This window comes from Hemitrygon akajei, chromosome 4, assembly GCF_048418815.1.
Source record: "Hemitrygon akajei chromosome 4, sHemAka1.3, whole genome shotgun sequence".
NCBI classification, from domain to species: domain Eukaryota; kingdom Metazoa; phylum Chordata; class Chondrichthyes; order Myliobatiformes; family Dasyatidae; genus Hemitrygon; species Hemitrygon akajei.
Window position 1 is genome coordinate 2,766,579 of NC_133127.1, and position 26,632 is coordinate 2,793,210.

At 43.2% G+C, this 26,632-nt stretch overlaps 1 protein-coding gene across 1 annotated transcript in view; it reads right to left on the reverse strand.

Annotated features, from left to right (window-relative positions):
• The window catches only part of LOC140725866 (disintegrin and metalloproteinase domain-containing protein 12-like), a 175,279-nt gene that overhangs the window by 34,484 nt on the left and 114,163 nt on the right, over window positions 1-26,632 (reverse strand). Inside the window, exons 9-13 of the mRNA XM_073041810.1 lie at window positions 15,564-15,774; window positions 12,320-12,657; window positions 10,292-10,376; window positions 9,637-9,779; window positions 9,065-9,242 (exon numbers count right to left, since the gene is read on the reverse strand). Coding sequence (XP_072897911.1) covers window positions 9,065-9,242; window positions 9,637-9,779; window positions 10,292-10,376; window positions 12,320-12,657; window positions 15,564-15,774 — 955 coding nt within the window. The remainder of the gene's footprint in view (window positions 1-9,064; window positions 9,243-9,636; window positions 9,780-10,291; window positions 10,377-12,319; window positions 12,658-15,563; window positions 15,775-26,632) is intronic.

Sequence of the window (26,632 nt, forward strand, 5' to 3'; positions counted from 1 at the left end):
TACTGCATTCTTCAATGCCCTACCATTTACCACGTATGTCCTATTTGGATTATTCCTACCAAAATGTAGCACCTCACACTTATCAGCATTAAACTCCATCTGCTATCGTTCAGCCCAGTCTTCTAACTGGCCTAAATCTCTCTGCAAGCTTTGAAAACCTACTTCATTATCCAGAACGCCACCTACCGTAGTATTATCTACATACTTACTAATCCAATTGACCACCCCATCATCCAGATCATTAATGTAAATGACAAACAACATTGGACCCAATACAGATCCCTGAGGCACACCACTAGTCACCGGCCTCCAACCTGACAAACAGTTATCCACCACAACTCTCTGGCATCTCCCATCCAGCCACTGTTGAATCCATTTTACTACTTCAATATTAATAGCTAATGATTGAACCTTCCTAACTAACCTTCCGTGCGGAACCTTGCCAAAGGCCTTACTGAAGTCCATATAGACAACATCCATTGCTTTACCCTTGTCAACCTTCCTTGTAACCTCTTCAAAAAATTCAAGATTTGTCAAACGTGACCTTCCACGCACAATCCATGCTAACTGTTCCTAATCAGACTCTGTCTATCCAGATAATTATATATACCATCTCTAAGAATACTTTACATTAATTTACCCACCACTGACGTTAAACTGACAGGCCTATAATTGCTAGGTTTACTCTTAGAACCCTTTTTAAACAATGGAACCACATGAGCAATATGCCAGTCCTCCGGCACCATCCCCGTTTCTAATGACATTTGAAATATTTCTGTCAGAGCCCCTGCTATTTCTACACTAACTTCCCTCAAGGTCCTAGGGAATATCCTGTCAGGACCTGGAGATTTATCCACTGTTATATTCCTTAAAAGTGCCAGTACTTGCTCCTCTTTAATCGTCATAGTTTCCATAACTTCCCTACTTGTTTCCCTTACCGTACACAATTCCATATCCTTCTCGTTAGTGAATACCGAAGAAAAGAAATTGTTCAAAATCTCCCCCATCTCTTTCAGCTCCAAACATAGCTGTCCACTCTGATTCTCTAAGGGACCAATTTTATCCCTCACTATCCTTTTGCTATTAATATAACTGTAGAAACCCTTCAGATTTATTTTTATCTTGCTAAAACAACCTCATATCTTCTTTTAGCTTTTCTAATTTCTTTCTTAAGATTCCTCTTACATTCTTTATATTCCTAAAGCACCTCATTTACTCCATGCTGCCTATATTCATTGTAGGTATCTCTCTTTTTCCTAACCACGTTTCTAATATCCCTTGAAAACCATGGCTCTCTCAAACTTTTAACCTTTCCTTTCAACCTAACAGGAACATAAAGATTCTGTACCCCAAAATTTCACTTCTAAATGACTTCCATTTCTCCATTACATCCTTCCCATAAAACAAATTGTCCCAATCCACTCCTTCTAAATCCTTTTGCATCTCCTCAAAGTTAGCCTTTCTCCAATCAAAAATCTTAACCCTGGGTCCAGTTCTATCCTTCTCCATAATTGTATTGAAACTAATGGCATTGTGATCACTGGACCCGAAGTGCTCCCCAACACATATCTCCGTTACCTGACCTATTTCATTCCCTAACAGAAGATCCAACACTGCCCATTCTCTAGTTGGTACCTCTATGTATTGCTGCAAAAATCTATCCTACACACATTTTACAAACTCCAAACCATCCATCCCTTTTACAGTATGGGCTTCCCAGTCTATGTGTGGAAAATTAATATCTCCCACAATCACAACCCTGTGCTTACTACAAATATCTGCTATCTCCTTGCAAATTTGCTCCTGCAATTCTCGCTCCGCATTAGGTGGTCTATAATACACCCCTATAAGTGTTACTACACCTTTCCCATTCCTCCATTCCACCCAAACAGTCTCCCTAGACAAGCCCTCTAATACATTCTGCCAAAGCACCGCTGTAATATTTTCTCTGACAAGCAATGCAACACCTCCCCCTCTTGTCCCTCCGTTTCTATCATACCTGAAGCAACTAAATCCAGGAATATTTAGTTGCCAATCACACCCCTCCTGCAACCATGTTTCACTAATAGCTACAACATCATATTTCCAGGTATCAATCCATGCTCTAAGCTCATCCACCTTTCTTACTATGCTCATAGCATTAAAATAAATGCATTTAAGAAATTCTCCACCTATTCCTCTCTGTTTATCTCTAACAGTGCAAACAACTTTACTGTCTTCTTTTCCTTCCTTCTCCCATACATCTGTTCCTACACTCTGGTTCCCCTCCCCCCCTTGTATCTAGTTTAAATCCACTGAAGCCTCTCTAGCAAACCTACCTGCAAGAATATTTGTCCCCCTCCAGTTCAGATATAAACTGTCCCGCCGGAACAGGTCCCACCTTCCCTGGAAAACTGCCCAATTATCTATAAATCTGAAGCCCTCCCTCCTGCACCATGTCTTCAGCCACGTGTTGATCTGCACTATCTTACTATTTCTAAACCCACCTGCACGTGGCACTGGTAGCAATCCTGAGATTGCTATCCTGGAGGTCCTGTCCTTTAACTTGGCACCTAGCTCCCTAAACTCACCTTTCAGGACCTCCTCACTCTTCCTACCCAAGTCATTGGTCCCTACATGGACCACAACATCCAGCTGCTCACCCTCCCTCTTGAGAATACTGAGAACTCGATCCGAGATATCGCGGACCCTGGCACCAGGGAGGCAACAGACCATCCGGGATTCTCGGTCTCTTCCACAGAACTTCCTATCTGTCCCCCTAACTATCAAATCCCCTATCACTACTGCTCCCCTCTTTTCCCTCCGTCCCTTCTGAACTGAGGGTCCGGTCTCGGTGCCAGAGACGCAACCACTGCAACTTGTCCCTGGTAGGTCGTCCCCACCAACAGTCTCCAAAACGGTATATTTATTGTTGATGGGAACGGCCACAGGGGTGCTCTGCTCTTCCTGTCTATTCCCCTTCCCTCTCCTGACAGTCACCCAACTACCTGTCTCCTGACTCCTAGGGGTGACTATCTCCCTGTAACTCCTGTCTATTTCTGCCTCTGCCTCCCGAATGATCCGAAGTTCATCCAGCTCCAGCTCCAGTTCCCTAACACGGTTTGTCAGGAGCTGCAGCTGGATGCACCTTTCGCAGGTGTAGTGATCAGGGACAACAGTGCTCACCCTGACTTCCCATATACTGCAAACCGAGCACTCAACTGCCCTAACTGCTGCCTCCATTACCTACTCCTGAGCTAATTAGATTAATTAAAGGAGCTTACCCGGCCTTACCTCACCTGGAGTGAAGCTCGTACTCAGCCTCTGCTCGCTTTTTAAATTCCCCCGCTGATCTCAGAGGCCGAGTTTCACGTGCTTGCACAGTCGTGTCCCATTCAACCTCGCTTCTGCCTGATTGAGCCAAAGCTGTCCCATTCTGACTCAATCCACTCTGACAATGGCCGCTACGATGATGGCCGCTGTATATGGCGGTCTTTCTTTTAAACCTTTGACGCACTACATCATGTGCCTGCGCAGTCTAGCCTCTTTTCCCCAATCAGTTAAAAAAACAGCTTCTCTCCGAGCTTCTTTTACCTCTTCCATCTCTGCCTCTTGGTTCAATTTAAAAAATGCCCTTTCTTTTGACTTCCCTTGTCAGCCACGGTTGTACTATTTTACCATCTAAGTATTTCTTCATTTTTGGAATATACATGCCCTGCACCTTTCTCATTCTTCCCAGAAACCACATGACATTCATACTCTGCTGACATCCCTGCCAGCAGCTCCTTCCAATTAACTTTTGCCAACTCCTCTCTCATACCACTGTAATTTCCTTTATTCCACTGAAATACTGCTACATCAGACTTTAATTTCATACTATTAAATGTAAAGTTGAGCCCAATCATATTGTGATCACTGGTTCCAAAGGGTTCTTTTACTTTAAGCTTCCTAATTGCCTCCGGTTCATTACATAGTTCCCAATCACATATAGCTGACTCACTGACAAACTGCTCTAAAAAGCCATCTCTTTGTCATTCAACAAACTCACTCTCTTGAGATCCATTTCCATCCTGATTTTCCCAATTGTCCTGCATGTTAAAATCTCCCATAACTACCATAACATTGTCCTTTTAGTTTGCCTTTTTTATTTCCTGTTGTAATCTGTGGTCCACCTAGAACCATAGAACCACAGAACATTACAGCACAGAAACAGGCCTTTTGGCCCTTCTTGGCTGTGCCGAACCATTTTTCTGCCTAGTCCCACTGACCTGCACCTGGCCCATATCCCTCCAAACCCCTCTCATCCATATACCTGTCCAAGTTTTTCTTAAATGTTAAAAGTGAGCTTGCATTCACCACTTCATCTGGCAGCTCATTCCACAGTCCCACCACTCTCTGCGTGAAGAAGCCCCCCTAATGTTCCCTTTAAACTTTTCCCCCTTCACCCTTAACCCATGACCTCTTTTTTTCTCCCCTGGCCTCAGTGGAAAAAGCCTGCTTGCATTCACTCTATCTATACCCATCATAATTTTAGACACCTCTATCAAATCACCCCTCATTCTCCTACGGTCCAGGGAATAAAGTCCTAACCTATTCAACCTTCCTCTGTAACTCAGTTTCTCAAGTCCCGGCAACATCCTTGTAAACCTTCTCTGCACTCTTTCAACCTTATTAATATCCTTCCTGTAATTAGGTGACCAAAACTGCACACAATACTCCAAATTCACTCACCAATGTCTTATACAACCTCACCATAACATTCCAACTCTTATACTCAATACTTTGATTTATAAAGGCCAATGTACCAAAAGCTTTCTTTAGAACCCTATCTACTTGTGAAGCCACTTTTAGGGAATTATGTACCTGTACTCCCAGATCCTTCTGCTTTACTGCACTCCTCAGTGTCCTACCATTTACCTTGTATGTTCTACCTTGGTTTGACCTTCCGAAGTGAAATACCTCACACTTGTCCGCATTAAACTCCATCTGCCATTTTTCAGCCCGTTCCTCCAACTGGTTCAAATCCCTCTGCAAGCTTTGAAAACCTTCCTCACTGTCCACTACACCTCCAATCTTTGTATCATCAGCAAATTTGCTGATCCAATTTGCCACATTATCATCCAGATCATTGATATAGATGACAAATAACAATGGACCCAGCACTGATCCCTGTGGCACACCACTAGTCACAGGCCTCCACTCAGAGTAGCAATCCTCCACTACCACTCTCTGGCTTCTTGTATTGAGCGACTGAATACCTAACTAACATCCCATGAAGTCCATGTATACAACATCCACTACCTTCCCTTCATCTACTTTCCTGGTAACTTCCTTGAAAATCTCTAATAGATTGGTTAAACATGACCTACCACGTACAAAGCCATGCTACTTTTTCTAATGTCCCTGTCTATCCAAATACTTGTAGATCCTATCTTTTAGTATTCCTTCCAATAATTTACCTACTACCGATGGCAAACTTACCGGCCTATAATTTCCCAGCTTGATTTTTGAGCCTTTTTTAAACAATGGAACTACATGAGCTATCCTCCAATCCTCCGGCACCTGATCCGTGGATATCGACATTTTAAATATTTCTGCCAAAGCTCCTGCAATTTCAACACTAGTCTCCTTCAAGGTCCGAGGGAATACCTTGTCAGGTCCTGGGGATTTATCTACTCTGGTTTGCCTCAAGACAGCAAGCACCTCCTCCTCCTCCTTAATCTGTATAAGTTCCATGACCTCACTACTTGTTTGCCTTGTTTCCATAGACTCCATTCCAGTTTCCTTAGTAAATACAGATGCAAAAAACCCATTTAAGATCTCTCCCATTTCTTTTGGTTCCATATGTAACCGACCATTCTGATCTTCAAGAGGACCAATCTTATCCCTTACTATCCTTTCGCTGTTAACGTACCTGTAGAAGCTCTTATGATTATCCTTCACCTTGACTGCCAAAACAACCTCATGTCTTCTTTTAGTCCTCTTGATTTCTTTCTAGTGTTTTCTTACTCTTTTTATACTCCTCAAGCATCTTATTTCCTCCCTGTTGCCAATACATGTTATACATCTCTCTCTTCTTCTTTATCAGAGTTCCAATATCCCTCGAGAACCAAGGTTCCTTATTCTTATTCATTTTGCCTTTAATCCTGACAGGAACATACAAATTCTGCACTCTCAAAATTTCTCCTTTGAAGGCCTCCCACTTACCAATCACATCCTTGCCAGAGAACAACCTGTCCCAATCTACACTTTTTAGATCCTTTCTCATTTCTTCAAATTTCACCTTTTTCCAGTTTAGAACTTCAACCCGAGGACCAGATCTATCTTTATCCATGATCAAGTTGAAACAACTGACGTTATGATCACTAAAACCAAAGTGTTCCCCTACACACACTTCCATCACCTGCCCTAACTCATTTCCTAATAGGAGATCTAATATTGCATCCTCCCTAGTTGGTACATCTATATATTGATTTAGAAAACTTTCCTGAACACATTTCACAAACTCTAACCCATCTAGACCTTTAACAGTATGGGAGTCCCAATCAAGGTGTGGAAAATTAAAATCCCCTACTATCACAACTTTCTGTCTCCTGCAGTTGTCACCGCCCAGCCACTGTTGGGAGGCTGTATATTACTGCCATCAATGTCTTTTTACCCTTGCAGTTTCTTAACTTAACCCACAAGGATTCAACATCTTCTGATCTTAAGTCACATCACTCCACTGATTTGATGCCATTCTTTACCAGTAGAGCCACACCGACCCCTCTGCCTACCTTCCTATCCCTCCGATATAACGTGTAACTTTGGGCATTCAGCTCCCAACTGCAACCATCCTTCAGCCATGACTCAGTGATGGCCACAACATCATACCTGACAATCTGTAATAGTGCAACAAGATCATCCATCTTATTTCTTATACTAGGCGCATTTAGATACATCACCTTGAGTACTGTGTTTGCTGTCCTTTCTGACTCCTTTTTTACCATCCATCCTATCCTGAGTCCCTTCACTCCAGTTCCCACCCCCCTGCCAAGTTAGTTTAAACCCTCCCCAACAGCCCTAACAAACCTGTCCGCAAGAATATCGGTTCCCTTCAGGTTCATGTGTAATCCGTCACTTTTGAACAGATCATACCTCCCCCAGAAAAGATCCTAATGATCCAAGAACCTGAAGCCCTGTCCCCTGCACCCACTTCTCAGCCACACATTTATCTGCCAGATCATCCTGTTCCTACCCTCACTGGTGCGTGGCACAGGCAGCAATCCAGAAATTACTACCCAAGAGGTCCTGCTTCTCAACTTTCTACCTAGCTCTCTAACTTCTCTTTTCAGGACCTCCTTGCTTTTCCTTCCTATGTCATTGGGACCAATATGTACCAAGACATCTGGCTGCTCTCCCTCCCTCTCCAAAATGCTGTGGACGCGATCTAAGAGATCCCTGACCCTGGTACCTGGGAGGCAACATACCATCCTGGTGTCCCGTTCACATCTACAGAATCTCCTGTCTGTTCCCCTCTCTATCACTACCTTCCTTCTTCTCTCTCTTTACATTCTGCACCACAGACCCATGCTTGGTGCCTGTAGCCCAGTCACTGTGGCATTCTCCCAGGTCATCCCCCACAAAGGCATCCAAAGCGCTATGCTTGTTTTTGGGGGGAATGGCCACAGGGTGCTCTACTCTAACTGCCTATTTCCATTTCTCATGACAGTCACTCAGCTACTCGCCTCCTGCAACTTCAGGGTGACTACTTCCCTATAACTCGGATCGATTACCTCCTCACTCTCCCGTACAAGCCATATAACCATATAACAATTACATCATGGAAACAGGCCCATCTCGGCCCTTCTAGTCCATGCTGAACACTTACCCTCACCTAGTCCTACCTACCTGCACTCAGCCCATAACCCTCCATTCCTTTCCTGTCCATATACCTATCCAATTTTACTTTAAATGACAATATCAAACCTGCCTCTACCACTTCTACTGGAAGCTCGTTCCACACAGCTACAAATCTCTGAGTAAAGAAATTCCCCCTCGTGTTTCCCCTAAACTTTTGCCCCCTAACTCTCAACTCATGTCCTTTTGTTTGAATCTCCCCTACTCTCAATGGAAAAAGCCTATCCACGTCAACCCGATCTATCCCCCTCATTATTTTAAATACCTCTATCAAGTCCCCCCTCAACCTTCTACGCTCCAAAGAATAAAGACCTAACTTGTTCAACCTTTCTCTGTAACTTAGGTGCTGAAACACAGGTAACATTCTAGTAAATCTCCTCTGTACTCTCTCTATTTTGTTGACATCTTTCCTATAATTCGATGACCAGAACTGTACACAATACTCTAAACTCAGCCTTACCAATGCCTTGTACAATTTTAACATTAGATGGTCATTCAGTTGCTGCTCCAGATCCTTAACACGGTCTTCAAGGAGCTGCAGCCAGATGAACTCCAAGCCGATGTAGTTCCCTGGAAGACTCTGGGTCTCCCAGTTCTCCAACATCCGGCATGAAGAGAACACCACAGCCATTTAAATGCTACAGTAAGAGAGGGAAAAAACAAAATGGAAACCTTAACAGATGCTTTACCCAGAGCCGAGGCCTTCTCTGAGCCGAGGCCTCCTCTGAGCCAAAGCTTGTCGCTTCTACTCTCCCCGTCGGCCTACTCCTGACAATAGCCACTCCGCTTATCCCTTCGACTTTTATTTAGTTGGTAGGGCTCTGTTGATATTGCTGATAGGCTACATACAATGGACAAATGCTCTCAAAGCTCCCTGTGTGTTAATAGCACAAACACCCCCCCCCACACACTCCTGCTGTAATATAGACCATTCCCTAGGACCTCCCCAATAACTATCTAAAGGTCAGAAGTCTTTCAGTGGAGATGTCCTCCATCTCCTGTGGCCCCAGACAAGAAGTTCCTCTTAGTCTTTGACAGACCTTATTCTTTAGCTGTCATTGACTACAGTCCTTGATATGAATGGAGTTTTTGTATCTGCACCCAGCCTCTTGCCATATGCGTTCACTGCCAAGATTTCTCAAAGTTGCCATCTGCCCCGGATGATCCCTGACCACCAGCTTCATACCTTGGGCTTGCCGCAGTCACATTGCTCGTCTTTCTCCACGAACTTGTTGCCACACTTCGGACCTCCCACCAACTGCTCCATTTTGGGCATATTGAAGAGACAAAATGCGATTCCATTAAGCAGGCTTCTCCTCAAGTCATCTCGGCTGCAGCTGCTGAATTTTGTTGGCGGTACCAGGCTGAAGACAAAGATAAATAGACTCCTTCAAGGGGGTGAACTGAAGAACAACGAGATACTAACAGACAAGACATGAGGTGAGTATTTTTGCCTGTAGCGGTCACAGTGAACACTGAGGAGAGGTTTCTAACAGAATCCTTACTTTGTTTCCACACCTACCACCTCACCACTAGCAGAAACTAAGCAAACTAAATGAACAGCACCTCCCATTCCACCAGTGGTATGGATGTTCTATTTCCTTACGTGACCTGAACCAATCTGAGGAGAGTCTGCATGGTTGAAGATGGTACATCAAGTTAAAGCTAATTGTCTGTCCTATTTTATCCTGATTTTCCCAGTGTCCTCTGTGACAGGTAGAAAGGTTTACAGAAAGTTGCAGAGTTGAAATCCCCTACCCTAATGCTTCATCCATAATGCAGCCATACTCCCCGGGAGGGCAGACACACTTGCGTTCCAAAGTGTCATGAGTCAGTCCAAGGTTGTGTCCGAGCTCGTGGGCCATCGTAGCAGAAACCTCTAGGATGTTGGTATCAAGGTCCTGGGAGAATGCAAGAGCAGAGTGAGGACAAGTCAATGGTATCCATGGCAAATGAACGCGCAGGTTCACAGAAAGCTGTTAGTACTCCCAGAAATGCCTGTGCTCTTTCAGCCCTTTCCCTCTCTCAGAAATGAACAGATCTTTCCTCTCTTCCCCATCCTGTGCTCACAGAGAGTTGGCTTGACAGTTCACAGCACCAACTCTCGGGATCTCATTCCTGCTGTGGTCTGGAAGGAGCTTCTATGTTTCTCCCCATCCCCATTCCTCCAGGTGGTCTGGATTCATTCCACATTCCAGACACACAGAGTAAGCGGTGGGCATGCTACAATGATGCTGGAAGCATAGCACCGGACTGTCCCCAGACCATCTGTGTTGGTTGTTGATGAAAATGATTCATTTCACTGATTGTCTTGATGTACATGTGACAAGTAAAGCCATCACTACCATGTTCTGATCCGTCTGGTTGAGCAAGGGCCCAGGCACAGAGGTAACTAGAAACAGTGGCTGCTCACCTGGTTTACTCCTCCTGATCCTCGGGCCAAACACATGGTGTCAAGTTGTGCCAAACCTGCTATGCCCTTTGAAAAGCTGGTGCCGCTGTCAAAGAGAAATCACCGTTACACAGTGCACTGCATTCTGGCAGGTACATCAACATCTAGCAGAGAAGAGATGTGAACCATGTGCAGACCGGTGGAATGAGCTTCATGTGGCTCAGACATTGTGGACCATTTGAGTGAACATTAGCACACAATCACATTAACGCTACTGGCATATAAACTGAAATATGTTTTTTGATTTTACGTTTTCACTCATTTTGTCTTGTTGCCACTTGTGGGTGTTAGATGTTTTCCACTGGACAGGGACAGGTTCAATGGTTTTCTTTGTTTCGTGGTTGTCTGTGGGAAAGAGAAATCTCAGGGTTGTTTACTGCGTATTGTTACAAGAGCTGCAGGCCTGTACTGTGGACTGTCACTTGAAGAGCATGTGAGTGAGGTGGGGCTTTGATGTCAGTCACTGGCTGTAGGGGAGAGGGAGAGGGAGAGGGAGAGGGAGAGGGAGAGAGAGAGAGAGAGAGAGAGAGAGAGAGAGAGAGAGAGAGAGAGAGAGAGAGAGAGAGAGAGAGAGAGAGAGAGAGAGAGAGTCTGGAAAGCTGTTGGAACTTCAGCTTGTCACTGCTATGATTTAGAATTCTCCTATGCCCAAAAGGTTGGGTTCATCATCAGCATGCAGTGCACAACAGATGTGTGACTGTCACTTCGTATAACCTATATGTGTGGATTTGTTGGAATATCCTCTGGTATCACTTTTGTTGGCCCTTTACCTGGAATCAGGGTGTTGTGGTAACCACTTGAAGATGATATTCCTGTGACTGTTGCCTGGTGATATTTCTAGTGGATTTTGAAACAGCTTGACGGACAAGATCTTCAATGGCTGTTATTTGTTTACCCAGCTAGGAAACTGTGATTCTTCATAATCACCTTCTCAATACATTATATCCTGGATTACACATCTTCCCCCCCACCCCCCCAACTCACTTATTTCGGGGATTACTGAACTTTTCTACTTTACCAGTTTAGGACTTTAAGATTTGTTCCTAAGCTTGGTAGTTTGGGAGCTGCATACACACACATACATACACATAACACTGTTAACTTTTGTTTATCTAGAAACATAGAAAACCTACAGCACAATACAGGCCCTTTGGCCTACAAAGTTGAGCCGAACATGTCCTTACCTTAGAAATTACTAGGCTTACCTGTAGCTCTCTATTTTACTAAGCTCCGTGTACCTATCTAAAAGACTCTTAAAAGACCCTATTGTATCCACTTCCACCACCATTTCTGGCAGCCCATTCCAAGCACTCACCACTCTCTGAGTAAAAAACTTACCCCTGACATCTCCTCTGTACCTTCTCCCCAGCACCTTAAACCTGTGTCCTCTTGTGGCAACCATTTCAGCCCTGGGAAAAAGCCTCTGACTATCCACACGATCAATTCCTCTCATCTTGTCTAAGTTACTATATTCTGAGTAGATACTAATAAAGATAGTGGTTCTAACATTAAAACCAGACTCAGTGTATAATATATTGCTGCTGGTACGTAACATAACATTGGGGGCTCATCTGGGATATGAACAAAATTGGCTCTTATTGATTGATTGATTATCGATCTCATTGGCTACTTGTCTTTTGATTGATGGGTGTGGAAGCCAGTAGCAATGGATATTGATGCATTTCGGGCATTGCCAGACCCTGAGGCATTAGAGAAGTCCAAAAAGGATGACTTGTTGCTTGTTACTAAAACTCTAAAACTTACTGAGGTAAAATGGTCTATGAGAAAGGTACAGATTCAGAGAATAATAGCTGAGCACTACATAGACAAGGAGGAATTTGAGGGGGAGGTATTAGAGAGGTTTCCTGAAAGTAAACTTGAAACCCAGTTACAACTAGAACAAATGAAGTTAGAGAGATTTTAATTAGAGGAGCACATGGTGGACGGCAGTGGCGCGCGCCTGAGCCCCATCTTTGGTGATAGAAACACCATTGTTCCGAACTTTCGTCTTTTTCTCCCATGGGTCTCCCCCCGTCGAACATGGATGGCTTCAATTGCAGGGCCTGGGCTTTGGGGTGCGCGATCGTGGCTAGGACAATGGAGGCTGCTCTATGTTGCTTGCTCTGCCAAAGGACGTCTGCTTTAGCCATGACCCTGCATGGGTCACTGAAATCCTCACTCGCGAGGAGGAGGTGAATGTCCTCTGGCATTTGCTCGAGGAACAACTGTTCAAATAAAAGGCACGGCTTATGGCCGTTCATGAGCGCCAGCATATCATTCATGAGCTCGGATGGTGTGTGGTCGCCCAGGCCGTCCATGTGTAGGAGCTGCATGGTGGGAGAGTCCGAAGGCACGAATCAGGTTCCAAGCAAGTTCATACCAGAGGCCCGAGGTTGGGAAGAAACTCCAGCAGCAGTGCTAACAAAGCTGCAGGACAAGGTAGGGACCCTGGCACCGGTCCCAACCTCCGGGCATGGTCCCATGATATCCTTCACCACTAAAGACCTCCGAGACAATAGACAATAGACAGTAGGGGCAGGAGTAGGCCATTCGGCCCTTCTAGCCAGCACTGCCATTCACTGTGATCATGGCTGATCATACACAATCAGTACCCCGTTCCTGCCCTCTCCCCATATCCCTTGACCCCACTATCTATAAGAGCTCTATCTAACTCTCTCTTGAATGCATCCAGAGACTTGGCATATGATATGGCTAATGCTGAGTTTATTCAGGTACCAGGTTTTCAGGGTTTTTAGTGTTTATTCGGCAGTCTTCTTCATAAGAAACGGAATTTGTAAAGTGAAACACTTTGTAGTTATAGCAGAGACTGAGACACATGAGAGCAGGCTGAAAAAATGGAGGCAACGAAAGCTGCGTTCGCACGCATCCGACTGATCCGGCCCGCATGAAGCTGCATTTTGCTCAATCCGGCCCGTGACCTAAAATGAGTTTGACACCCCTGTCTTATATGTTTCAATCAGATCCCCTCTCATCCTTCTGGTTAATTCCAGTGTATACAAGCCCAGTCGCTCCAATCTTTCAACATATGACAGTCCTGCCATTTGGGGAATTAACCTTGTGAACCTACGCTGCACTCCCTCAATAGCAAGAATGTCCTTCCTCAAATTTGGAGACCAAAACTGCACACAATACTCCAGGTGGGGTCTCACCAGGGCCCTGTACAGCTGCAGAAGGACCTCTTTACTCCTATACTCAATTCCTCTTGTTATAAAGGCCAGCATGCCATTAGCTTTCTTCACTGCCTGCTGTACCTGCATGCTTGCTTTCATTGACTGATGTACAAGAACACCTAGGTCTCGTTGTACTTCCCCTTTTCCTAACTTGACTCCATTTAGATAGTAATCTGCCTTCCTGTTCTTGCCACCAAAGTGGATAACCTCACATTTATCCACATTAAACTGCACCTGCCATACATTTGCCCACTCACCCAACCTGTCCAAGTCACCCTGCATTCTCATAACATCTTCCTGACATTTCACACTGCCACCCAGCTTTGTGTCATCAGCAAATTTGCTAATGTTACTTTTAATCCCTTCATCTAAATCATTAATGTATATTGTAAACAGCTGCAGTCCCAGCACCGAATCTTGTGGTACCCCACTGGTCACAGCCTGCCATTCCGAAAGGGACCCGTTAATCGCTACTCTTTGTTTCCTGTCAGCCAGCCAATTTTCACTCCATGTCAGTACTCTGCCCCCAATACCATGTGCCCTAATTTTGCCCACTAATCTCCTATGTGGGACTTTATCAAAAGCTTCCTGGAAGTCCAGGTACACTACATCCACTGGCTCTCCCTTGTCCATTTTCATAGTTAAATCCTCAAAAAACTCAAGAAGATTAGTCAAGCGTGATTTTCCCTTCATAAATCCATGCTGACTCGGACTGATCCTTCTACTGCTATCCAAATGTGTTGTAATTTCCTCTTTTATAATTGACTCCAGCATCTTTCCCACCACGACGTCAGGCTAACCGGTCTATAGTTCCCTGTTTTCTCTCTCCCTCCTTTCTTGAAAAGTGGGACAACATTAGCCACCCTCCAATCTGCAGGAACTGTTCCTGAATCTATAGAACATTGGAAAATGATTACCAATGCATCCACGATTTCTAGAGCCACCTCGTTAAGTACCCTGGGATGCAGACCATCAGGTCCTGGGGACTTATCAGCCTTCAGACTCAACAGTCTATCCAACATAGTTTCTTGCCTAATATAAATTTCCTTCAGTTCATCCTTTACCCTAAATTTCCTCTGGCCACTATTACATCTGGGAAATTGTTGGTGTCTTCCCTAGTGAAGACAGATCCAAAGTACCTGTTCAACTCGTCTGCCATTTCCTTGTTCCCCATAATAAATTTACCTGTTTCTGTCTTCAATGGCCCAATTTTGGTCTTAACTATTTTTTTGCTATTCACATACCTAAAGAAGCTTTTACTATCCTCCTTTATATTCTTGGCTAGTTTACCTTTGTACCTCATTTTTTCTTGGCGTATTGCCTTTTTTGTTATCTTCTGTTGCTCTTTAAAAGCTTCCCAGTCCTCTGGTTTCCCGCTCATCTTTGCTATGTTATACTTCCTCTCTTTTATTTTTATACTGCCCTTTACTTCCCTCGTCAGCCACGGCCGCCCCTTACTCCCCTTAGGATCTTTCTTCCTCTTTGGAATGAACCGATCTTGCACCTTCTGCATTGTTCCCAGAAATACCTGCCATTGTTGTTCCACTGTCTTCCCTGCTAGGGTATTGTTCCATTGAACTTTGGCCAGCTCCTCCCTCATAGCTCCATAGTTCCCTTTGTTCAACTGTAGTACTGACACATCTGATTTTCCCTTCTCCTTCTCAAATTGTAGGTTAAAACATATCATATTATGGTCACTACCTCCTAATGGTTCCTTTACCTCGAGGTCCCTGATCAAATCCGGTTCATTGCACAACACTAAATCTAGAATTGCCTTCTCCCTGGTAGGCTCCAGTACAAGCTGTTCTAAGAATCCATTTCGGAGGCACTCCACAAACTCCCTTTCTTGGGGTCCAGTACCATTCTGATTCTCCCAGTCTACCTGCATGGGACAGTGAGTATGTTTTTACTCGCAGGGGCATGTACAGGTCACTTTTACACCGGCTGTACGTGTGTCGTGGAGGTGGGTGGCCGGGAAGAGACTTTTACAGTGGACCATCTCAAACCGGCGCACTTGGGCATTGAGCAACCAGTGAGGGTACCCGCACCGCACTGGCGAGGCCGGACACCCAGGCTACCACACAGACTGGGGGCTCCACTCCCCCGATGGATGTTTCTGGGCAGGGTGGTGTGGCGGCCCGCACAGGTGGGACTCGAACCGCCATCGGGAGCCGTGGGCAGACACGCAATAGTGTATTTGGAACTACCCGCTCGGGGCAGACCTTCCGGGGACAGTCTGACGTCACGTCCGCCCTGTGGGTCTCAGGGGCCCATGGGAGGGGAGATTTAAGCGCACGATTTTGAATCAGTAAAGGCATTCTGAGTTCAGCTCTCTCTGCCTCCGTGTGTTTCTTTAGTAGCGCATTGCATGCGACTACAGTCCCTCCATTTGATGAGGCTGAGGTTGATAAATACTTCCAGCATTTTGAGAGGATTGCTCAAAGCTTAAAGTGGCTGGAAGAAAGCTGACCTCTCTTGTTACAGAGTGTGATTAAGGGTAAGGCTCAACAGACTTATTCAGTCGTGAAGATGCAGCTGATTATGAGAGAGTGAAACAGGCTGTGCTTAAAGCCAATGAGCTGGTTCCAGAAGCCTATAGGCAACGGTTTAGGAATTTGCAGAAACCTGTGAACCAGACTCGTGTGGAATTGGCTTCGGAGAAGTCTGTGTTTTGAGAGACGATGGACATCTAAAAATGCGGATGGTGACTTTAACAACTTGAAAGAGGTGGTCTTAATTGAAGAATTTAAAAGGTGCATCCTTAATGACCTAAAGACATACTTAGATGAAAAGGATGCTGCTACGTTGCAAGAGTCTGCTAAATTAGCAGACAAGTTTCCCTTAACCACAAGTTTAAGTTTACCCCGAGTAAGGCCTTCCAAAAGAGTAGCATGGATAGTCATGGTAAACCAGAAATCAAATCTGGGACTAGTGATAAAAGTAAGGATGAAGGGAAGCAACTAAAGAAGAAACATTCTGGTCCTACTTGTCACTATTGTAGGAGACCTGGTCATGTTACGGCTAACTGTTGCCTCTTAAAGAAGAAGAAGGAAAAGGAGGCATTTCCAGGTGCCTGTGTTTAACACGTTGAAATGCCCATAAACCCCCAGGGGTCTGAACATTTCTTTCATTTTACGTCAGATGGGTTTGTTTCAGTAAATGAAGGGTCAACCCCGGTACCAGTGAAAATTCTTCGAGATACTTGGGCTTCTCAATCTCTTATATTAGGCAGTGTTCTGAAGTTTAGTGATAAGTCTGCCATGGGTGAAGTAAATCTTATCAAAGATATTGGAGGCAATGTTGTTTCTGTACCTCTGCATAAGGTGATTTTGAAGTCAGAGTTAGATTCAGGACAGATTAAGACAGACTACAGCCCAGTTTACTGGTGGATGGTGTTTCTTTGTTGTTAGGGAATGCCCAGGCAGGTGGTAAAGTTGTTCCTGCAGTGCAGCTGACAACTAAGCCAACCACTGATGATTCAAAGATGGATTCTAACATTTATCCCTCCTGCGCAATAACTCTGTTATATACCCCTAGGGTTCATATTTTCTGTGGAAAATCACTTTAAAATGTCGGGAGAATGAGACTGACTTTTGGACATTGAGCTGTTACAGAGAGAGAGAGAGAGAGAGGGGGAGGTGTCCAACACAGAGACCTTGTTATTAAAAGAGAGAGAGAGAGAGACTGCTCAAAAGATTGATGTTATGGTTTCTCTACAAGCTTGTTTACCTTTCCCCGAGGTCACTTGCCTGCTTGTAAGGTTCTTACAGAGAGAGGAGGGCGGATCAGGTTGATGGACAGCTGATGTCCAACATGTGGAGATAAAAACCAGGTCCGCTGTTACACAGACAGACACGCAGTTTCAGACACTGAACGAGCCTTGTTGCACCCACATGAAGGTTGGTTTTTGGAGGACCGATTCGGGGAAATCGATCAGTGGCTCACGGTGTGAAAAGGAGCGACCGATGGGGAATTATTTGTGTGCCTATCCTTGCCTGTGTGATAATTCCACCACTGAAGAACGTGTTATGGTCATAGTCGATGACTACAACAGGATTTCGGAAGACAACGGGAAGATTGACGACATCAGCTCACCTCTCACCTCTCTCTCTCTCTCTCCAATGTTACTCAAATAACTACCTCGAACTGAACTGAACTCACTTCATCGTCATAAGACTCTATTCATTCACCACTAGGTTTGAAAGAGCCTAGTTTTGTTCTTGTTTCCACACCTATATATGTATATCATTGCTAACCTGTTTGATATATTTGCATTTATAGTACCGTATTGCGTAGTTTACTAATAAACACTATTAGTTTATAGCAATACCACACTCCAATGTGTTTTCCATTTCTGCTGGTTCTTTAACCCGGTGATGGGGTACATGACAACTCAAAGTACGGTTAAGAAGTCAGCCAATGCAGATAGTTCTGTGCAGCATGATTCTGATACCCATGATAGCCAAAATCGGGATTTAGGTTTTGATGACTGGTCAGGGACTTTTCTGCCTTCATTGTTTCACAAGGATCCAGGTATTAAATTTGATGATGAAGATCTGTCACTGTCTAGACAAAGCAGAACAGAACAGAGTTTATAGCAGAACAGAGCAAAGACCCTGAGATTGAAGCTTTAAGAGAAAAAGATTGAAAAAGTGCCAGTTGGTTATTATATCAAAGATGGAGTGTTAATGAGGAAATGGAGACCACCTGAGATACCTGCAAGGGAGGATTGAGCAATTATTCACCAAGTTGTAGTTCCTAAAATCTATAGGAATGAGATTCTAACTTTAGCCCATAGTGAGCCCTTGGATGGCCATCTAAGTGTGAATAAAACTGAGAACAAAGTTTTGAAACAATTCTTCTGGCCCAGTTTCAGGAAAGATGTTGCAACCTTTTGCAGGACTTGTCACACTTGTTAGGTTGTGGGTAAACCTATTCAGGTCACCCCAGTGGCCCCACTGCAGCCTATTCCTGCATTTGGTGAACCCTTTTCTAAAGTTATTGTGGATTGTGTTGGCCCATTGCCAAAGACTAAAGCTGGCCATCAGTATTTGCAAACTATAATGTGTACAGCATCCAGATTTCCCGAGGCAATACCTCTCAGAAATATAAATGCCAAAGCTGAGTCAAAAGCTCTCATGAAGTTCTTCACTTTCTTTGGTTTGCCTAAAGAAATTCACGGAATTTCTGATCAAGGAAGTAATTTTATGTCAGGAGTATTCCAGCAGATAGTTTATGAACTGGGAGCTAAACAAATTACAATAGACAATAGGTGCAGAAGTAGACCATTCGGCCCTTCGAGCTTGCACCACCATTTTGAGATCATGGCTGATCAATTACTATCAATACCCGGTTCCTGCCTTGTCCCCATATCCATTGATTCCCCTATCCATAAGATACCTATCTAGCTCTTTCTTGAAAGCATCCAGAGAATTGGCCTCCACTACCTTCCGAGGCAGTGCATTCCAGACCCCCACAACTCTCTGGGAGAAGAAGTTTTTCCTTAACTCTGTCCTAAATGACCTACCCCTTATTCTCAAATCATGCCCTCTGGTACTGGACTCTCCCAGCATCTGGAACATATTTCCTGCCTCTATCTTGTCCAATCCCTTAATAATCTTATATGTTGCAATCAGATCCCCTCTCAATCTCCTCAATTCCAACGTGTACAAGCCCAGTCTCTCTAACCTCTCTGCATAAGACAGTCCAGACATCCCAGGAATTAACCTCGTGAATCTACGCTGCAATCTAGCCAGGATGTCCTTCCTTAACCCTGGAGACCAAAACTGTACACAATACTCCAGGTGTGGTCTCACCAGGGCCCTGTACAAATGCAAGAGGATTTCCATGCTCTTGTACTCAATTCCTTTTGTAATAAAGGCCAACATTCCACTAGCCTTCTTCACTGCCTGCTGCACTTGCTCATTCACCTTCAGTGACTGATGAACAAGGACTCCGAGATCTCTTTGTATTACTCCCTTACCTAACTCTACACCGTTCAGATAATAATCTGCCTTCCTGTTCTTACTCCCAAAGTGGATAACCTCACACTTATTCACATTAAACGTCATCTGCCAAGTATCTGCCCACTCACCCAGCCTATCCAAGTCACCCTGAATTCTCCTAACATCCTCATCACATGTCACACTGCCACCCAGCTTAGTATCATCAGCAAACTTGCTGATGTTATTCTCAATGCCTTCATCTAAATCGTTGATGTAAATCGTAAACAGCTGTGGTCCCAATACCGAGCCCTGTGGCACCCCACTAGTCACCACCTGCCATTCTGAGAAACACCCATTCACCACTACCCTTTGCTTTCTATCTGCCAACCAGTTTTCTATCCATGTCAATGCCTTCCCCCCGATGCCCTGAGCTTTGATTTTACCCACCAATCTTCTATGTGGGACCTTATCAAATGCCTTCTGAAAATCGAGGTACACTACATCCACTGGATCTCCCTTGTCTAACTTCCTGGTTACATCCTCGAAAAACTCCAACAGATTAGTCAAGCATGATTTACCCTTGGTAAATCCATGCTGGCTCGGCCCAATCCTATCTCTGCTATCTAGATATGCCACTATTTCATCTTTAATAATGGACTCTAGCATCTTCCCCACTATTGATGTCAGGCTGACAGGTCGATATTTCTCTGTTTTCTCCCTCCCTCCTTTCTTAAAAAGTGGGATAACATTAGCCATTCTCCAATCCTCAGGAACTGATCCTGAATCTAAGGAACATTAGAAAATGATTATCAATGCATCCGCAATTTCCAGGGCCACCTCCTTTAGTACCCTAGGATGCAGACCATCTGGACCTGGGGATTTGTCTGCCTTCAGTCCCATCAGTCTTCTCATCACTGTTTCCTTCCTAATGTCAATCTGTTTCATTTCCTCTGTTACCCTATGTCCTTGGCCCATCCATACATCTGAGAGATTGCTTGTGTCTTCCTTAGCGAAAACAGATCTAAAGTACTCATTAAATTTTTCTGCCATTTCTCTGTTTCCCATAACAATTTCACCCAATTCATTCTTCAAGGGCCCAACATTGTTCTTAACTATTTTCTTTCTCTTCACATACCTAAAAAAGCTTTTGCTATCTTCCTTTATATTCCTGGCTAGCTTGCGTTCGTACCTCATTTTTTCTCCCCGTATTGCCTTCTTAGTTAAGTTCTGTTGTTCCTTAAAAACTTCCCAATCATCTGTCCTCCCACTCACCTTAGCTCTGTCATACTTCCTTTTTTTTAATGCTATGCAATCTCTGACTTCCTTTGTCAACCACTGTGGCCCCTTTCCCCCCTTTGAATCCTTCCTTCTCTGGGGGATGAACTGATTTTGCACCTTGTGCATTATTCCCAAGAATACCTGCCATTGCTGTTCCACTGTCTTTTCTGCTAGGCTATCCGTCCAGTCAACTTTGGCCAGCTCCTCCCTCATGGCTCCATAGTTTCCCCTGTTCAACTGCAACACTGACACCTCCGAGCTGCCCTTATCCTTCTCAAATTGCAGATAAAAACTTATCATATTATGATCACTACCTCCTAATGGCTCCTTTACTACAAGATAGCTTATCAAATCCTGTTCATTACATAACACTAAATCCAGAATAGCCTTGTCCCTGGTCGGCTCTCATACAAGCTGTTCCAAGAATGCATCCCGTAGGCACTCTATAAACTCCCTATCCTGTGGTCCAGCACCAACCTGATTCTTCCAGTTCACCTGCATGTTGAAATCCCCCATAACTACTGCGACATTACCTTTGCCACATGCAAATGTTAACTCCCTATTCAACTTGCACCCAATATCCATGTTACTGTTTGGTGGCCTGTAGACAACACCCATTTGGGTCCTTTTGCCCTTACTGTTCCTCAGTTCTATCCACACAGACTCTACTTCTCCTGACCCTATGTCCCCCCTTGCAAAGGACTGAATCTCATTCCTCACCAACAGGGCCACCCCACCCCCTCTGCCTACATTTCTGTCCCTACGATAGCACGTATACCCTTGTACATTCATTTCACAGGTCTGATCTCCCTGCAGCCATGTCTCTGTTATCCCAACAACATCGTAGTTACCCATTTGCACCTGGGCTTCAAGCTCATCCGCCTTATTTCTGACACTTAGTGCATTCAGATATAGAATTTTTAGCCCATTTCTCCTCTCTCTGTTTGAATCGCTGCCTATTGTGCTGAACCCATCGGGCTATATGCCCCTAGAATTTTGTTGTCCTTCCTAAATTTACTTATTCTTTCAACACATTTAACTCCATGTTCCGTCAGACCATCCCTCTGTACATGTGTCCTCCTTATCACTTGTTCTGCCTCACCTTTCTCTACTACACACTTAATATTCCAGAACCGTGTAGTCCCCACCTGTCCTTTATTCTTCCTGCCACTATCCTCTTTCACATTCTGGATCGCCGCCCCCTGCAAATTTAGTTTAAACCCCTCCCAAGAAGCACTAGCAAACTTCCCTGCAAGAATGTTAGTACCGCTCCAGTTCAGGTGTAAACCGTCCCTTCAGAACAGATCCCACCTTCCCTGGAACAAATCTCAATTATCTACAAACCTGAAGCCCTCCCTCCTGCACCATCCTCTCAGCCACGTATTAATCTTTATAATCTTTCTGTTCCTTGCCTCACTCGCACGTGGCACAGGTAGCAATCCTGAGATTGTTACCCTGGAGGTCCTGCTCTTCAGCTTCGCACCTAACTCCCTGAACTCCCTACGCAGGACCCCCTCACTCATTCTACCCATGTCATTGGTCCCTACATGGACCACAACATCTGGATTCTTGCCCTCCCTCTCGAGAATAACCTGCACCCGATCTGAGATGTCTCGGACCCCGGCACCAGGGAAGCAACATACCATCTGAGACTCCCGATCTTCCCCGCAAAATCTCCTACCCGCCCCCCTGACTATAGAATCCCCTATCAGTACCGCTCTCTTCTCTTCCTTCCTCCCCTTCCTAGTCGAGGGTCCAACCTCAGTGCCAGAGACAGGACCACTGCAGCTTGTTCCTGGTAGGTCATCCCCACCAACAGTATCCAAAACGGTATACTTATTTTTGATGGGAACGGCCACAGGGGTGCTCTTCTCTCGCTGTCTGCTCCCCCTGCCTCTCTTGACTGTCACCCATTTGCCTACCTCCTGTCTTTTCAGTGTGACTACCTCCTGATAACTCTTATCTATCTCTGCCTCTGCCTCCCGAATGATCCGTAGTTCATCCAGCTCCTGCTCCAATTCCCTAACTCGGTCTGATAGGAGCTGCAGCTGGATGCACCTATTGCAGGTGTGGTCATCTGCAAATTACATCATCTGAGTACCATCCAGAATCACACGGGGCCTTGGAAAGATTCTATTCTACCCTTAAAACCATGATTAAGACATTCTGTATTGAAAATGAGAAGGATTGGGATGAGGGAGTTCATTTGCTTTTATTCGCAGTGAGAGAATCAGTACAGGAATTCCTAGGCTTTAGCCCTTTAGAACTTGTATTTGGACACAGGGTCCAAGGACCTTTGGCATTGTTCAAGTAACATTGTTAATCTCTCCACCTAACACTTGCCCAAAATGGCTTGACTCCCCAGAAGATGCTTGGAAATTTATAAAGGAGTTCAAGCTTGTCTTGCAAGCAGCTCCACCACTTAATCCTTAGCTGAGAGTCATTTGTAGCTGGATCGTTCAAAGTTAAATCTATGTTCTATGTCTGCCCAGACATCATTTTGGCTGTTTTCTTTTTTTCTTTAGGATTTGTAAGAGTTTAACATCAGTCGTAACACATTATTTGGTTGGATCTATCTTTTATGAATATATGATCAATTTTTATTCAATGAATTTAAGATGAGGTCTCAAGATGGCGCTTATGGAGTGAAACTGTTTTAGGCTTCGCTCCAATCCTTTTACTTTTTTCTACCTACAAGCACCCCCAAATTGACCTGTTTATACCTATTCTAAAGGGGTTCATACTTATGAAATTTTTTTCAACTGTTTGAATCATTTTCAACTCGTTAAAATGTCTAAACCACGAGAACCTAAGGAATCGAAACAGACGAAAGAACCGTTAACTTTGGAAGCAATTGCAAAACTTATGGACGAGAGACTAGAAAAACTGGAGAATAAACTAACCCCAAAGCTTTCTGCGCTCGATGAAATTTTAAAGCCAGTCGATGCAAAACTTCAATCACTTACACTGGATTCACAACAACAAGAAGCAAGAATTTTAGTTCTTGAAGATGCCGCTTACCAGAGAGATCGCAAAATTGAAACTTTGCAACAACAGCAAGCTTCGACTTTTCAACTACTGGATCGTTATAAATCTAAAGTCACTGATCTTGAAAACCGCTCTCGAAGACAAAATCTCCGGATAATTGGGCTTCCGGAAAATTTTGAGAACGGTGATCTCACTATATTTTTCTCTAAATTTTTAATGGACGTTTTTGGCTCAGAAGTACTGGATATCCCTCCAATAATTGACCGTGCACATCGCATTTCTCATTTTCAACCAGCTCCAGGTACGAAACCACGACCAGTGATTCGCCGGATTCATTATCCTTATACCAAAGAACGTTTGATTCGGGCTGCCCGGAAAAAGGGTATGATCAGCTTTCAAAATTTCAAATTTCGTATTCTGGAAGACTATAGTCCCGAAGTTTTAAGGGCAAGAATGGCTTTTAAATCAGTTATGTCGGAAATTCATCAGAAAGGCTACAAGCTAATGCTGTTATTTCCAGCACAATTGAGAGTTACTTTCAAAGATGGGACTTATCGGCTGTTCAAATCTCCAGCGGATGCTCAAAGATTCCTTGAAGAATAGTACTTTTTTTTATGAGTTGACTAATGTAATAATTAGTCTATAGATTTGGATCTTTTATAATTTGATGATTTTTTACGTGATGGTTAACAGTGTATTTCTTACACACGGTAAAGGTCCATTTTTTTTGGCTTATCCTGAGTTCATTCTTCCTACATTATTATTCTGTTAGTTCTGAAAGTAACTCATTAGGTTTTTCTTTTAAGTTCATATACACTTTTTTATATTTTTAACGCTTAAATATTAAGGTTTTTTTTAATAAAAAACTTTTCTAAGATGTCGTTTCTTTTCCCCAAAGGCCTTAGTGCTCGGATACGTCACATCCGTTTTGATGTGTCTGAATAAGTTTAAGGACTTTCTTTTAAAACACTAATACAATATTATCCATTTATGGGTTTTAACATTTTAGTGTTTTTTCTTATTTTTTAAATCCTTTTGCTTTATATATATAATACTAATTTTATAGTTTAATCTTTGTTATACTAACCCTTTCTTAAAATATGGGTGGTTTGTATCTTTTTTTTACTTTTTTGTTTGAGTTGCTGTCTTGAGACATGGGGGTAAATTTAGTATTAGATTGCCTGCTTGCCTCTTTTTGGCTTTTTTCTTGGGGTTTTGAGGGTGGAGGGAGGGGGATCTTTCTTTTTGCTTGCTTCATGCTTAGTTTTACTTCATGGGCTGACTCGAAACTACAAAAATGGCTGCAGTGTCATGACTTCCGGTTCCTCCTTGAACTTACTTCCCTCTTCTGGATTCATGAGTTCATCTTTTTTTTAACCTTATGTGTTAATTATAATAAATATTGGCAATATAGATAAGATTATTAATTTTGTTTCTTGGAATACTAATGGTTTAAATCATCCGATCAAATGGAAAAAAATATTCAAAGTATTCCACAGAATGAATGCTAATATTATCTTTGTACAAGAGACTCATGTGAGGAAGGTGGATAGTCAGCGCTTATTTAGGTTTTGGAAAGGCCAACAGTATCACTCGAATTCCCAAGCCAAAGTAAGAGGCGTTTCCATTTTTATAGATTTTCCAACCTCCTTTATACACTATGAAACAATTTCGGCCCCACAAGGTAGATTTTTGCTTATTACTGGTTTACTTTTTAACCAAAAAGTTGTTTTAGTTAATGTTTATGCTCCAAACACCGATTATCCTGAATTTTTTAAGTGTCTATTTACATCCTTTCCTAATTTGAATCAGTACATGCTGATAATAGGTGGGGATTTTAACTGTTGCTTAAACCCTTCGATGGATAGATCTAAGCCCACCCAAGCTCTTCCGAATAAATCGGCCTCTCTTATTAATTCCTTTATGGTTGATTCTGGAATTTCTGAAATTTGGCGTTTTTTACACCCCAATGACAAAGAATTTTCATACTTTTCTCATGTTTATCATAATTATTCAAGAATTGACTACTTCTTTATTGATCATCATTTACTTACATATGTTATTGATTGTAAATATGATTCCATTACCATTTCTGACCATGCACCATTGAAGCTATCTATTAAGACAATGGATTCATCTTTTAATGCCAAATCTTGGAGGTTCAACTCTATTTTATTGCAGGACTCAGACTTTCTTAATTTTATTAAACAACAAATTGATTTGTTTTTTTTCAACAAATTCTACAGCAGAGATCTCTAGTGGAACTTTATGGGACATTTTTAAAGCATTTATTCGTGGACAGATTATTTCATACTCTGCTGGAGTTAGGAAATGAACTAATTCTGAAATATTAACATTGGTTGATAAAATTAAAGCAATTGGTAAGATTTATTCAGTGACCCCCAGCAAAGAACTTTATAAAGAAAGAGTTGAACTTCAAATGGAATATAGTTTGTTATTATCCTCTTCGATTGAAAATCAGTTAATTAAATCTAGAACCTAGTTCTATGGACATGGAGATAAATCTGGCAAATTATTGGTGAATCAATTGAAAACTGCTTCGGTTAAACAACAAATTACTAAGATTTGTAAACGAGATGGCACTTTGACGATTGATCATAAAGAGATAAATAAAGCCTTTCAAGATTTTTATAATTCTTTATATCAATCAGAATTTGTTGAGGATTCTTCTATAATGGATGAATTTTTAAGAAAATTGAATATCCCAAAATTAACAACAGAAGATAGTGTATTTCTAGATGCACCTATTATGGAAAACAAAATAAAAGAGGCTATTTTTTCAATGAATTCAGGTAAAGCCCCTGGTCCGGATGGTTATACTGCAGAATTTTTTAAATCCTTTTCCTCCATACTCTCTCCTTGGCTTTGTAAAATTTTTA